Source organism: Citrus sinensis, chromosome 8 (genome assembly GCF_022201045.2).
Source record: "Citrus sinensis cultivar Valencia sweet orange chromosome 8, DVS_A1.0, whole genome shotgun sequence".
NCBI lineage: Eukaryota > Viridiplantae > Streptophyta > Magnoliopsida > Sapindales > Rutaceae > Citrus > Citrus sinensis.
Window position 1 is genome coordinate 27,835,037 of NC_068563.1, and position 15,823 is coordinate 27,850,859.

The window sequence follows — 15,823 nt, forward strand, 5'->3', positions numbered from 1 at the left end:
TAGAGAAAAAATTCACAGCATGGGTTTTAATTTCTTGAGCTTCATAAAGCCAATTGCCTTCATCATTCCTAATCACAGTGATGCGATTACAAGCCTTCCTTGTAATGGTTTTTTGGTGAAAAAACAATGTATTCTGATCCCCATATTTTATCCACTCTCTGCGAGATTTTTGATACTATAACAACTCCTCTTAGGACAGTACTTCTTCCAACTTCTTTTTTAAACTAGCCTCCAGACGATACAGGCTACTAAGAGGCCGATTTTCCAAGGCTTTCTGAACCCCACCAAGTCGTGCCAGTAATTCTTTTTTCCGTTTAAATATATTGCCAAAAATTTCCTTATTCCAACTAGCTACCTTACTTGTGAAGTTAGAAGCTGCTTGAGCATACGGCATATTTCCCTGCCAATTATCCTGCAGAAAATTCCCAAACCGATTATCTGTCATCCAGGCAGCTAGAAAACGGAACGACTTTATACTCCCCACTCCTCTACCATTGCGCTCAAAATGAACCAAAACCGGTCTGTGATCAGATTCAACTCTCGAAAGATTGGTAACTGAGTAATTATCGAACTTTAGAATCCAATCCTTATTACTCAGAACACGATCAAGGCGCTTGGATAAACTCCCACGAGCCCAAGTGAAACGAGGACCACTGAAAGGCAAATCAACCATTTGATTAGCATGAAACCATGAATTAAATATTGGACAAATACCCGAGCTCAGTTGAGACCCTCCACTTTTTCCTCAGCATATAAAATTGAATTAAAATCACCCCCCACCAGCCAAGGATCATGCATCGAACTCGTAATGTAATTCAACTGATGCCAAAGTTCACGACGGTGAATGGAGTTGGGGCTCGCATAGACTGCTGTGACCCAAGCTTGAGTAATATTCTGGGCACTGATTTTTAAGTGTATAAATTGATTATGATTTAAGGCAACCTCAACATCAAAGAAATCACGCCATAACACCCAAATACCTCTAGAGAAACTATTAGCCTCCAAGCGATGAGAGCGGTCAAAACCACTTTTTTTTTATAAAATCATCTACTTTCTTCCCACTTATTCTTGGCTTGAAAATTGCTACAACTGTAGGATTGTAGTTCTTAACTAAAGTAGCAAAAGTTTGTTTAAAAGTTGGGGACCCCACCCCTTGAACGTTCTAGAATAATATTGAAATTGTCATAAAACAATTATGGGTAAAGTGGGTGAGCAGGAACGGCTTACGCACTAAGCCCCACTATAATTCCTTCATGCACTCCAGGAGTCTCCTGTACAACCGTGTCTTCATCATCGGACATAATGGCTTCACCTTCATGTCCAAATACAGGTTGAGAATCGCCCTCATCATTCACCATTATGTTGATACCCCCTGCATCCTTGCCATCGGGAGACTCCGCAAGCTGCTTTAGAGGAAGTTGCTATGCAGATTTGGCAATAATTTTTTCACTGGGTGGTTGTCTTGCAATGGCCTGTCTTCTAATAGGTAATGTGACAGCCGTATGTTTTGTGGGATCAAGAGTTGTCAAGTTGAAGGTAAATTCAATGGGATCACTAGGAGTATGTCTCAAGTGGCTCGGGCTGGGGTCATTAGTATTATGGGATAGGATTTTGGTGAAATGGGGACGTAAAGTTTCGTGCATGGAACTGGATGCGGTAGGGTGCAGTGGTTTAGGTTTCGGAAATTGTGGTTTTACCACTTGCTTTCCTTTAGATAGATGGTGATGGGGTTTTAAGATGCGAGAGGTTTTCAAAGCAGTGGTTTTTCGATTGTGGAAGTGATTGGTAATGGATGTGGTTGGTTCCTGGGGAGGGACGTGTGTGGGGTTCTGAACAACAAGCTCCTCTGTAGTTGGTGTATCATGATCGTCAGATAAGGCAGCAAAACGAGAGGTAGTATTGAAATTCTTGCGCTGATTCCTTTCCAAATCCGTAATGTTCTCCTTATCCACAACTGGTCTAGCTCTCCCTTTTCGCTCCACAACCATCCATGGGCCAAATCTCTCACTGCTGCTGTTGGCCACAGTCGGTACACCGATCTTATCAAATGATACATTCTCTAGTGGATTGTTCTCAGGGGTTGTCTCGTTTATCCCATTCGAAGTTTGTTTATGCAAGCAAGCCGTGCTGTTGTGACCATACTTACCACATTGGTAGCATATGATTGGCAGCCCTTCATATTCAACCTTCTGAATCCTTCCGTCCAAGTTAAACCGAGACACCAACGGCTGAGTAAGAGAGACACGAATAGCAATCCTAGCTAATTTGCCCCTTTCCCGCAATTCAGTTCGATAATCAATCTTAATGACATTACCCACAAGTTGTCCAATCTTTCTTAGGACACGCTTATCATATAAGTGGAAAGCCATTCCAGGCAAACGAATCCAAACAACTGCAGAATCAACCTCTGTAATGGTGCTATCAAAGCTGGGAGTCCAAGGTTGGACTGTTAGATAATGTCCAAAAATTACCCATGGTCCCTCAGTTAATGCACAAACGGCATCCTCGAATGAGTTAAGCCGTATTAAATAGTAATTATTTTCAAGGTCGATTACTGAAAAATCCGAAATCATATGCCACATGACCTTTAGCCGATTGAACAAAACCTTATAGCCTATATTCCTCCCCAACAACTTTACCACCACAGAGTTTTGCCACGGTTTAACTAATTTCTCATGGATTTGTTGGGAAAAATTAATAGTTGGCATGGCACCATCGTCCCCAACAATTACGTCTCCAAGTTCAAATTCCCACTCGTCATCCATCTCAGTATTATCGAAACTTCTCTGTTGAGTATGGGGCATGAGTGCATCCTTGAAAGATAGCGGCGGAGGGTTATCCGCATCCATACCATGGCTGCGAAAACAAGCCTTTTTGGTAGAACGATCCCCGGGCAGCGGTGGTGGAATCGTTTTAAGTAAACTAGGGTTTTCATGGGTTTTGAGGTTTTCAGAGCTTTCCGACATCTTCGGGACTAAGTCAAAACAATCATATTCATCGAGTCGTTGCAACATTAATGAAGTATTAAAAGCGAATAGAAAAGCTTTTTCATGACGTCGATCTTTATCTACAATGAAAATTTGAAACTCATACGTGTACATGCATGTATCACAAAGTCAACAGAGTAATGACATTCCTTTGTGACAATTTCAGAATCTAAAAATCACAATAAATAACCGAAAGGAAAAGTCACAATACAATAGATATTTGTATTGAAAATACAATTGAAGGTGTGAGTGGTTCGGCACTCTCACTCCTTAAGAGAGGTCACGGGTTCAAGTCCCGCTCTCGTATGGAGTCACCACTTTGGCCAGCACTTTACCCCTTATGGGTCGACCCGGAGTGAGCGGGGATTAGTCTGGGTTGTGGTACAGGCTTAAAGGTGTCTCCCACAGTTGGGACCCACTTAGGACCACCTCGTGGTTCAAACCGAAAATACAATTGAAGGAACAAAGAATTATGAGTTACAATTCCGTGTCTCATGCACCGTATCCCATTCAAATTTCACTGGGGGAAAAAAATAAAAGAGACAATCACTAGCTAGTACAGGATGAAAAATCAGCGTTTCCCGTAATTTTATTTGGACAAATTGGTTAATTATCACATAATACTACAATTAACAACATTTAAATGAACTTTATATTGTTCAATTGGTGGCTCTTGCAGCCTTTCCTTGCGGTGATCTCATGTCACGAATCCGCTTCTCTCTAGAAAGAACTTCTGCTAGTCTGCAAAATTAAATAAATTAAATAAAAAACATGAATTAGTATAAGTGTACATGCATTGAAATACATGCTAACTGATTAACAATTACGTACCTTATGAGAGCCTCGTCATTAGTACCCTGACCACATGGCTCACACAGTCCAGTTTCGAAATTGACCTTTGTGACTGGTTTCTTCAGCAGTCTTTCACCAATTCCCACAAGACTCTCGAGGTTCTTTTTGGTGGCAACATCAACTGAAGCCTCGTCTCCAGTTAGTGTATCATCCTGGATGCGAAGATAACCGTTTTCAGAATGAAGGGCTTTAAAAGCAGTGGAAATGTGAAAGTCCGTCATGTCGCTGCTTGATTGCATGAACACATCCACCAATGGAGTCGAACTTTCACTCGACAACCAACCCAACACACCCCACTTAGCTGCTTTAAGGGCGTCGTACTTCGCTTCAGTTTTTGGCGCACCAGTCCCTAACGATATCACCAGAAACCGAGTGTAATCCATTGCGTTGATTGCATAGTAGTCAGAACTTCCCCGATTGATTTCTTTGGTTACCTCGTTCAAAGCAACTAGAGTCTGAAAAATTATACATATATTATATAAGTTTTCCGTCATTGGAGAATTTTTCAATAATTAATTAATAAAGATCGATCGAAATATATAATTATACCGGATTGTTAGCGGCAACGCCACCGTCAATGAGATCAAAACGTCTCACTGTTCCTGTGGAATCTTTGGTTTCAAACGAATGGGCTGGAAGATAAGTAGGGGCGGCTGAAGTTGCAACGCAGATATCGGAGAGTGAGGCATCTAGGCTGGGATTTTGCTTCATCTGATAATTAAATCACGCGGAACACATGCAATCAAGTTAGAGCTTAATTATTTTAATGCCTTTTTTTTTTTTTTTGGAGAGATAGTGGTGAAGTTTTATGTACGGACCTCGTAGCTGGAGAAGATAGTTGGCTGGAGATTCTTGATGTCAAAAGTTGGAATCACAACGTTTGTCAACGTCTCGTGCAGCTTTTTATCTCCTAATTTTTCCTTCACCAGGCGATGTAGATATTTGCCATCATATTTTGGCCCAGTGAGAGACTTAATCAGCTTTGTAGCAGGACCAAAGGGGCCACTGTAATACATACAATAAGAAAATATATCAATCGAAATCAATTTTTTTTTTCTTTTTTCTTTTTCCTTTTCCCCCCTTCTCTTTGCCACACAAGTATATCAAGATTGTTACCTAGATTGGGGAAAGATTTTAGGGCAGTGATTCAGATAAAATTCCTTGATATCCTTAGCAGCAAACAGGGGGCGGTTTTGCTCATTTGGGGCCGTTAGCATAGCGGTCACAAGACCACCGGTGCTCGTTCCGGAAATCACATCAAAATAGTCTGCAATTCTTGCTTCCTCTCCGTCAAGTTTCTGTTCAAATTTCCGACCAAAAATCATTATTACTCTACTCTATAAATCTATACATCCCAAATTTCTTAATCCAAAAGGCTATCCCAAATGATGTGACAATCATTAATTGGTTAGTAGGAATAATATAATTAATTTACTTAAATTTTATAAAGAATTACTAGTCAATCAATGAATGATACGTCATTCAGGATAAAAAATTTGAGATGTATGTCATTTCTCTTATCTCTTAAGTAATGATGCATGAAACCATATATAATATGCATGCATGCTTATGTTGTGACAACGTAATACATACTAAATCTATTGATACTACCTGAAGCTCGGACTCTAAGAAGGCAAGGATAGTCGCAGGGATGATTCCTCTAATTCCACCTCCATCGATGCTAAGAATGGTGACAAGGTTACCAAAAGTTGGAGGCTGTATGGGTGATCTCGGAGTTTGGATTTCCATTAGAAAAACTAACAAGGTAATTCAAAAAGGATCCAGGGATATATGGATTAAGAAAGCGGGAGATTGTTCAGTTAATTGAAGTTTTTGGAGCCTTGAACTTGAGTGTCTCTGCTGAAATGATGTTGTAGTAGTACGAATCCTTAAGGAAATGCATGCGCGGTATTTATAGACCTCTGCTTCGCGCAAAATTAATTTAGTTTGAATGTTCAAAATTATCCAAGAGATTTCTCTAGTCTAACATTTTGACCCAGTATGCGCAGCTTCTCGGATGGCTTCACATTGATCCAAATTCTTTCGGTTGCCTGGACATGGATTGAGTTGGACCACATATTTTTGCCCAAGAGGGCAATTGAAAATTTACATGTAGAGAAGTACAATATATGTTAATAGACGGTTAAAAGCATCATGTTGAATAGGTAAAAAATAAATCATTTAGCCGTGGGTCTGGGTTCCAAATAACTAGTGGATGATGAATTTGAGAATATCCCAGTTACAATTAATCTGCAGGCAGTTGCATTAACATGACTATGAAAGAATCAAAGCAACGACAAGAAGTAACTGTCTGAAATGTCATCCAGTTAAGAAGACCAATTATATGTTGATAAGTTGACGTGCAAGTGAGTTGCCTTTCGCTTATCTTGCCTTTTTCTTCATTTTTTTTTTCAATTTGTAATCTCTAAGTTCGGATCGTTTGCAATGAGCCTGGCATATCGAATTGAGGCAAGGTAATGTCAATCATTGACCTTATATTTTTGTTCTATTTTCTTCGCCATTGCGTGATCATGCATGACTGTTACAGCTCTTCAAAAATTACTACGAGTGCGATTTTCGAGCAGCCATGGGCGCGCGGATAATCTTATATTAATCATTGTTTTATCACGTGAATTGCATGGCCAGCGTTTAGGAGTTATCGGGCCGCCGCCAGTTCGGTAGTTATCCTCTCATAAACGTCTGCGAAGAAATAAATTGCTTAACAATAATAATATAATATAATCATAAATTATCATACAATCTCTTTCCTATAAATTAAAAATCATGCATTTATTCATATGGTTTGAATGAACAAGTCGAAGAATAAAATAGTTATGAAAATAATTACATGGAACCTGAAATACTTTTATTCAGCTAGTTTATTATAAATGTTTGTGCAACTGTTTGTGAATGTAGCGTTATTTTATATAAGCGCCGGCTCTCGCATAATTTAATGAATTTGAAAATTACATCCTGTGTATGTGTTTTCTTCACATGGGATGATCCTTATCTTAAATATTATTGTTAAACTTTTAATAATAATAATTACAGGAAAAAAATGTTCAATACCAAACAAATCTAGATTATGGTGATGTCAATGGTCAGCAACATCAAGGTTTCTGTCCTTTTTAATTTGATTATTTTTATGTCGATTAGCATCATGTATTGGAATGTCTAAGGGGCGGCCTCGTCTAAATTTAGGCGCTCTTTTAAGACAGTTGTTAAAAATTATAACCCTTCTGAAACTCGTGTTAGTGGAATTAAAACATATGAGTTTATTAAGAAAAATGGTTTTGATCATTCTCATCGAGTTGAAGTAGTAGGCTTCTCTGGAGGAATTTGACTCCTCTTGCGGAGTTTTATAGAGGTGGATGTGTTGTTTAATCATAGGTAAATTATTCATTTTAGAATTTGTATGAATAATGTCTTTGTCTTGGGCAACAACTGTTTATTCTAGCCCAAATCCAATGTTGTGGAGACAGTTATGGAATCATATGGATAACCTTGCTCGTTCAATTCAAAGTCTTTGGTTGATTGATAGGGATTTTAACTCTATTTTGTATGCTTCTGAAAAACATGGGGGCGTTGCAAGGCATCATGGAGTGTGTAGTTTGTTTCGACAGTGGTTTAATGGGCATAAAATTTTTTATTTAAAATTTAAAGGTCAATGGTTTACCTAGTCACGTGGAACTCTTCTTAAACGACCACTAAAGTTCGCGGATAATTATGTTCTTCATCTTCTGAAGGTTGCCTTAGATCACAGGCCAGTGCTGGTTTGGTTTAAGGGAGCTGATTACAAGAAACAAGTTAATATGCCTTTTCGGTTTTTGGCATCTTGGTTAACTCATGAGCATTTTAACACATTTGTAAAGCAGACGTGGGATCCTAATGTTCACTATAATACTACGTAATATTACGGCCTCTCAGTTTGTCCATGCGGTTCAAGGTTGGAATCGGGATGTGTTTGGAAATATTTTTTAGCACAAATGAAGGTTAATGGCTCGGATTAATGGTATTCAAGCAGCCTTAGAGAATTATAGCTTTAGAGGGCTGATTCAATTAGAGGCACAATTACACAGTGAGTTGGAGGTATTATTAGCTGTGGAATTATGTGAGTTTGAGAATGAGATTGCAATTATACGAGAGTTTGTGGGTTTTTTTTTTCTCTTTCAACGTAAGGAATTTATGATCTCTTATGATAAAATAATAACATTAAGAAGGAAATCAAACTTCAGTGTTTGAAATTTGGATCGGTATACGTAGGGACAATGAGCCAGCAGGTGGAGGACTTGTAATAATGATGAAAATTTCCAAGAAAAGGAAGGTGAATGCGAATATCCCACTGGTGGAGTGGAGTTGAGAATTCTCTCTACATGTACCTACAGCTTTCATGGAGTTTCAGCCTCAACTACAGTATATTAAATCTTCCCTATTAGTTCCATTTTTTTTTTGTTTAAAGTCACAAGTTCTTCCACTACTTGAAATCATAAGCGACTCATGAAACGGTCAAAATCAGGACTAAATTAAAGTTGATCCCCAAGTGAAACACCACGGCTTTGGTGTGCATATAATCGGTATCAAATTATGAAATGATAATTTTGAAGACTATGTTGATCCTTCACCGAAATATCATTGCTAATTTGGGTCATATTGAGTGACGATGATCTGTGTTTGTCACTCGGAGTAGGTAATCGATTCAGAATCAAATTAAACCTTGAAAGGAGTTGTTGGCGCAATAAAGCATGTAATGGAAGCAGAACAAATGCGTACCGAAAGTGGAATAAAAACAATTTATCTAATGTTAAATCAATTCTCGCATTCTCTCTAAAGAAGCCAATGGATTTCCACATTACAGACTTATTTCGTTGACGTGTATTGCTTCTGGTTCTTTGTTTTGATTTTCTTGCGTTATTACTTTTCTTCAATGCCTCTATGTGGTGTGAGGCTCATTTTATTTGTCCTAATTAATACGTTGTATTATTTGCTATCAAATCTTAATAAATTACCAGATGATTTAATACACAAAAAAAATTTAATAAATTACCAATGTATTAAGGTTTTAAAAAAACAACAATTCTCGCAAACACACCATTGCACCAGCCAGCTGTGGTGTAGCTCCTCCCTTACCAAACAAAAACAAAATAATAGATATTTTTTTAAATTTATTACTCATTTACAATTTTAACTAATATTATAGATCATTTTATTTACAATTTTAGCGAAAGTGAAGAATTAAAAAAAAATCAGTACCAATTCATTTGAGATGAGAGATTATAATAGATTTGCAAGAGAATAAGAGATTTAATAATAAGTAGTGGCAATTGGTTAATATTTATACAAAAGAGCTTTGATGCAAACAATAAAATTTTCTATGCAAATTAATGTAAAGGGGGGGGGGGGCTTGCAAATTGTCTAGAGAAATATATCATATATTAACACTTCATATAAATAATCATCAACGAATACGATAGCTTAGACTGGCTCTACCTTAATTATTGCAACAACCCTATGGGCTATGATTATTAAGAGTCATCATTCAAATCTCTTTCCCGAAAAGCGATGTAATGTTATACAATATGGTAGCTTACAAATACTTCTGTAATATTTGTTATAGGATCACGACAAAGCAGTGTCAAAAGCCAATTTTTGTTTTTTTTTTTAAATGGAGGAGCGAGAAAGCTTCAAGGGGAAATGTATTGGACGCTACTTTCTCATTCGTTTCTTGTCATATGTATGTTTTAATTAATTATAATAATATATAAATCCAAGTAACAAGTATTGAACTAATAAAGAACAATGATCAACAAGCACCTAAGACCTTCTCATTATTTCGAACCCTTATATTATTAATTTAAGTATTTTTTCACCATATATAAAATAAGCACATAGTTAGCTGGCTATTCGACAATCTGATCAATTGATTTTCTTGAGCGAAATTGGGAAAAATTATTGTTGACCCCTATTTTTAGCATAGCATCCTAATATTTCAAAAATACTCAAAACCCCAAGTCGTTGCAACATTAATGAAGTATTAAAAGCGAATAGAAGAGCTTTTTCATGACCTTTATCTACAATGACAAATTGAAAATAATATGTGTACATGCATGATTGCATGTATCGCAAAGTCAACTGGTGTAATGTCATTTCTTTGTGAAATTTTCAAAATCTAAAAATCACAATAAACAAGTGAAAGGAAAAGTCACAATACAATAGATATTTGTATTGAAAATACTATTGAAGGAACAAAGAATTATGAGTTACAATTCCATGTCTCATGCACCGTATCCCATTCAAATGTCATTGGGGAAAAAAAAATAAAAGAGACAATCAGTAGCCAGTATAGGATGAAAAATCAGCCTTCCACGTAATTTTATTTTGACAAATTGGTCAATTATCACATAACACTACAGTTAACAACATTTAAATGAATTAAAAAATATATAATCCTTTGTGCTGGGCGATTTATATTGTTCAATTGGTGGCTTTTGCAACCTTTCCTTGCGGTGATCTCATGTCACGAATCCGCTTCTCCTTAGAAAGATCTTTTGCTAGTCTGCAAAATTAAATAAATAAAATAGAAAACATGAATTAGTATAAACATACACTAATACACACATGCATTGAGATACATGCTAACTGATTAACAGTTACGTACCTTATGAGAGCCTCGTCATTAGTACCCTGACCACAAGGCTCACATAGTCCAGTTTCGAAATTGACCTTTGTAACTGGTTTCTTCAGCAGTCTTTCACCAATTCCCACAAGACTCTCGAGGTTCTTTTTGGTGGCAACATCAACTGAAGCCTCGTCTCCAGTTAGTGTATCATCCTGGATGCGAAGATAACCGTTTTCAGAATGAAGGGCTTTAAAAGCAGTGGAAATGTGAAAGTCCGTCATGTCGCTGCTTGATTGCATGAACACATCCACCAATGGAGTCGAACTTTCACTCGACAACCAACCCAACACACCCCACTTAGCTGCTTTAAGGGCGTCATACTTCGCTTCAGTTTTTGGCGCACCAGTCCCTAACGATATCACCAGAAACCGAGTGTAATCCATTGCGTTGATTGCATAGTAGTCAGAACTTCCCCGATTGATTTCTTTGGTTACCTCGTTCAAAGCAACTAGAGTCTGAAAAATTATACATATATTATATAAGTTTTCCGTCATTGGAGAATTTTTCAATAATTAATTAATAAAGATCGATCGAAATATATAATTATACCGGATTGTTAGCGGCAACGCCACCGTCAATGAGATCAAAACTTCTCACTTTTCCTGTGGAATCTTTGGTTTCAAACGAATGGGCTGGAAGATAAGTAGGGGCGGCTGAAGTTGCAACGCAGATATCGGAGAGTGAGGCATCTAGGCTGGGATTTTGCTTCATCTGATAATTAAATCACGCGGAACACATGCAATCAAGTTAGAGCTTAATTATTTTAATGCCTTTTTTTTTTTTTTTGGAGAGATAGTGGTGAAGTTTTATGTACGGACCTCGTAGCTGGAGAAGATAGTTGGCTGGAGATTCTTGATGTCAAAAGTTGGAATCACAACGTTTGTCAACGTCTCGTGCAGCTTTTTATCTCCTAATTTTTCCTTCACGAGGTGATGTAGATATTTGCCATCATATTTTGGCCCAGTGAGAGACTTAATCAGCTTTGTAGCAGGACCAAAGGGGCCACTGTAATACATACAATAAGGAAAATATATCAATCGAAATTAAATTTTTTTTTTCTTTTTTCTTTTTCCTTTTCCCCCCTTCTCTTTGCCACACATGTATATCAAGATTGTTACCTAGATTGGGGAAAGATTTTAGGGCAGTGATTCAGATAAAATTCCTTGATATCCTTAGCAGCAAACAGGGGGCGATTTTGCTCATTTGGGGCCGTTAGCATAGCGGTCACAAGACCACCGGTGCTCGTTCCTGAAATCACATCAAAATAGTCTGCAATTCTTGCTTCCTCTCCGTCAAGTTTCTGTTCAAATTTCCGACCAAAAATCATTATTACTCTACTCTATAAATCTATACATCCCAAATTTCTTAATCTAAAAGGTTATCCCAAATGATGTGACAATCATTAATTGGTTAGTAGGAATAATATAATTAATTCACTTAGATTTTATAAAGAATTACTAGTCAATCAATAAAATTTGATATGTCTGTCATTACTTATATCTCTAAAGTATTGATACATGAAATCATATATAATATGCGAGCATGCTTATGTTGTAACCACATAGTACATACTAAATCTATTAATACTACCTGAAGCTCAGACTCTAGGAAGGCAAGGATAGTTGCAGGGATGACTCCTCTAATTCCACCTCCATCGATGCTAAGAATGGTGATAAGGTTACCAAAAGTTGGAGGTTGTATGGGTGATCTTGGAGATTGAATTTCCATTAGAAAAACTAACAAGGTAATTCAAAAAGGAACCAGGGATATATGGATTAAGAAAGAGGGAGATCGTTCAGCTAATTGAAGTTTTTGGAAAATTGAACTTGAGTGTCTCTGCTGAAATGATGTTGTAGTAGTACGAATTCTTAAGGAAAGACATGCGCGGTATTTATAGACCTCTGCTTCGCGTGAAATTGATTTAGTTTGAATATTCAAAATTATTCAAGCGACTTTTCTAGCACTTTGACCCAGTATCCGCAGCTTTTCGGATGGCTTCACAGTCACATTGATCCAAATTCTTTCGGTAGCCTGGACTTGGATTCAGTTGGACCAAATATTCGCGTCCAAGAGGGCAAGTGAAAATATATATGTAGAGAAGTAAAATATACGTTAATGGACGGTTAAAAGCACCACGTTGAATAGGTCAAAAATAATCATTTAGCCGTGGGTCTGGGTTCCAAATAACTAGTGGATGATGAATTTGAGAATATCCCAGTAACAATTAATCTGCTGGCAGTTGCATTAACAGGACTATGAAAGAATCAAAGCAACGACAAGAAGTAACTGTCTGAAAAGTCATCCAGTAAAGAAGACCAATTATATGTTGATGAGTTGACAAGTGAGTTGCCTTTCGCAGTTATACCAAGTCTCGAGGACGAGAATGTTTCCTCCGCCGAGGTACATTCAAAGAAAGCGCTTATCTAGCCTTTTTTTTCCTTCTTTTTTTTTTTTTTTCAAATTTGTAATCTCTAAGGTTATGTTTGGAAGTTAGTATTAAGTATGGGATTAGATTAACTTTGTGATTAAATATTTTATCTTATTTTTGGCTACTTTGCTTGGATTGGATTAGGAAGAACTAAATTTATATTTTATCCCATTTTTGGCTACTTTGCTTGGATTGGATTAGATTAGGGAGGACTAAATTCTTAAATCATGAGATTAACAATTCCAATTTATAAGTGGGTTTAGATGGAATTAGAATAAGAGAAAAAAAATTATTCATATTTCTTTCATATATAATACTATTTTTTATTTGTAACCTAAAGTTTAATTAATTATTTATTTATTTATTTTATTCATGATTTACTTGAATTTATTTTTTATTTTGTTTTTCTAGTTTAATTAAATTGGTACTTTTACTCCAATAAAATTAACTATGTAATAATTTGTTACAATAATTGATTGTATTAAATTTAATAATCACCAATGTAATATTAAAAATAATCATGGAAATTAATAATACAAGTAAATAATTTGTTTTATATATACATTATTTCCTAGCTTTTTGGTAAAATAAAATATATGTAAAATATCTTATAAAAAATAATTAAAAAATTAAAAAATTATTAATTTATATTTGTTTATTATAATTATGACTACCCAATGACTAATTTACTACATATTTAATGCTCTTGTTAATTACCTTTAAATTAATTTTAATTTTTACTCTTTAACATTCATAAATATTTTTTATATTTAAATATGATTTAACATTGTTCAATACGATATTATACCAAATATAATATAGTATATAATATAATCCAGTTTAATTCAGTCCAATCTTAATAATTAGTTCAATATAATCATTCGTGTCAAAAGAGAACCTAAAGTCTGATTGTTTGCAATTAGTCTGGCATATCGAATTGAGACAAGATCCTTTGGAGTATTCCCAACTAACATCATACGACATACAGTAAGATATACGTAAGAGAATAATAATGCTTATGTGATATAACATTACATTTTGATATCAACTAATAAACGTACGTAATTTTAGGGTAGTCCACAACCACAAGAATCTATGCACTCTTAACAGAATCAAGCATCTAACCTAACTAAACATATACAGACTGATACAGATAAGCTATAAACATAATTGATTACTAATTAAATTATAATTCATCAACGCTAAGGGGATTCAAAATTTAGCCCCTTAAATAATCCAAATTTGACAGTAGTTAAGCTTAATAATTAAGTTTGGAACCTTTATCTGGGCCAACTATTGCAGTACATATTCTTCCAAGCAACAACAAAATGGATGATAAATCTTATCACATTCCCAAACTGGGCTATTATGGCAATATTTTAACACGTAAAATATAAGGATGTATGCATAATGTTCATCATATATAGCTATAGACATGTAAAGGTTTTGGTATCTACCTTTCTTCAAGCCTGCACAGTTTTATACCCTCCTCCAGAGCAGATCTCACTTGATCAGGCAGAGGACTCCTACAAATTCAAGCACCTTAGAGATCATTAACGTCATAGCATGCCAAAACTGGAAGATAAAAATTCCTAGTTGCTGAATAAATTGAAAACTGCTGATAAAATCTCCTAGGCATGGGATTTAGTTTCTAGTCGCAAGATTGTGGTTAGAAATTCAGCTTTCACTGAGGTTCTAAGTTTTATTATAGTGCTAACATGGCAGATGCGCTGATGAGATATATTTGCTGATATGGTTTCAAAGGATTAGCTGGGTGCTGTAGAAGCAGTTATGTCAGTTATCACGCGTTAAAGAATGACTAGAAGACAAAAGGAAATTCTAGAGAGTTAATAATGTAATGACCAAATAGCCATAGCTAGTGTTGGGACAACAAAAAGACGAAGTCAAAAAAGGGGTAATTGACATTAGAAGGGCCACGAACTCACATTTCATCAAGCATCATATCCCATAGAAAACATGTTCACCTATCATTTTTCAGCAACGGCATTTTGACAAGAGAACCGAAACGTTTAAGCAAATCACGCTCAAAGTTGAACCATGGATTGCTCTGAAAATTGACAGCATAAGAGATCAGATAATGCTTTTAGTATATATCGGAACGTCAATATTATGCTGGTCGAAAAATAAACATCATACCCTGTCCTTAATAAGGCGATAAAATACTTGTGGAACATAACCAGCAGCATTCGGAGAGTCCTTGTCAAGATCCCCCTAGATCGCATTTGGCATTAAAAATGAAATAAATAAGATAATAATCCGGACATTTGAGGTAAAAATATACGAAAACAACTACAAATTTAGAAGGAACAGACGAATATATGTACTAGATGATGAACTTTTTGAAGCAAATGAAACATGAAAACAGCTAATGCATCGAGAGAAAACTGAGTTGTTGAATCCGTTCCTGCACATTCAATGGGCCACAATTTGTAATCATTTGATGGCAGAGATATGAAGGTAACAACCATGAAATCAGCAGAGGTAGCCAGTCCAAGGACATGGAACATCAACAGCCAGTACCGCCAGTGCTTTAAGCATAATAAAATTGCATTAACCATTTGAATAAAATAGCTCAACCTGAGTGGAGGAACAATTGATAATTGATTCCATTTTAGAACTCTTTTTTAAAAAGGCAGAGATTAGGGATGGCAATGGGGAGGGGAGGGGAGGGGACCGATCTCCCCGTACCCATCCCCGATATTTTGCGTATGTCTTCGTCCCGTCCCCGTCCCCGTCAGAATTACTTGAGAGAATCCTCATCCCCTCCCCGAATAATAACAGGGGATCCCCGAGGGTCCCCGATCTCCGAATAATTAATACATTTTCTTTTTAATTTTGAGTTAATCATATTAAAATAAA

At 36.3% G+C, this 15,823-nt stretch overlaps 2 protein-coding genes across 3 annotated transcripts; both read right to left on the reverse strand.

Moving 5' to 3' along the window:
- Positions 1–1,421: 1,421 nt before the first annotated feature.
- LOC107178335 (uncharacterized) lies at positions 1,422–2,966 on the reverse strand. Its single transcript, XM_015533301.1, has one exon. The coding sequence runs from the start codon at positions 2,964–2,966 to the stop codon at positions 1,422–1,424; it is 1,545 nt and encodes a 514-aa protein (XP_015388787.1).
- Positions 2,967–3,548: 582 nt separating this feature from the next.
- LOC102618854 (patatin-like protein 2) lies at positions 3,549–12,371 on the reverse strand. 2 transcript variants are annotated; one of them, XM_006488089.4, is made up of 7 exons: positions 12,165–12,371; positions 5,451–5,509; positions 4,956–5,137; positions 4,658–4,844; positions 4,389–4,550; positions 3,819–4,294; positions 3,549–3,728 (listed from the first exon to the last, which is right to left on the reverse strand). In XM_006488089.4, the coding sequence occupies exons 1-7, from the start codon at positions 12,241–12,243 to the stop codon at positions 3,647–3,649; spliced, it is 1,227 nt and encodes a 408-aa protein (XP_006488152.2). In that variant the 5' UTR covers positions 12,244–12,371; the 3' UTR covers positions 3,549–3,646. The 2 variants fall into 2 exon arrangements, with proteins under 2 accessions (XP_006488152.2, XP_006488153.2); XM_006488090.3 differs by lacking the exons at positions 3,549–3,728; positions 3,819–4,294; positions 4,389–4,550; ... (1 more) ...; positions 4,956–5,137; positions 5,451–5,509 and adding exons at positions 10,033–10,392; positions 10,495–10,970; positions 11,065–11,226; positions 11,334–11,520; positions 11,634–11,815 and having other exon boundaries at positions 12,106–12,371.
- Positions 12,372–15,823: the final 3,452 nt, after the last annotated feature.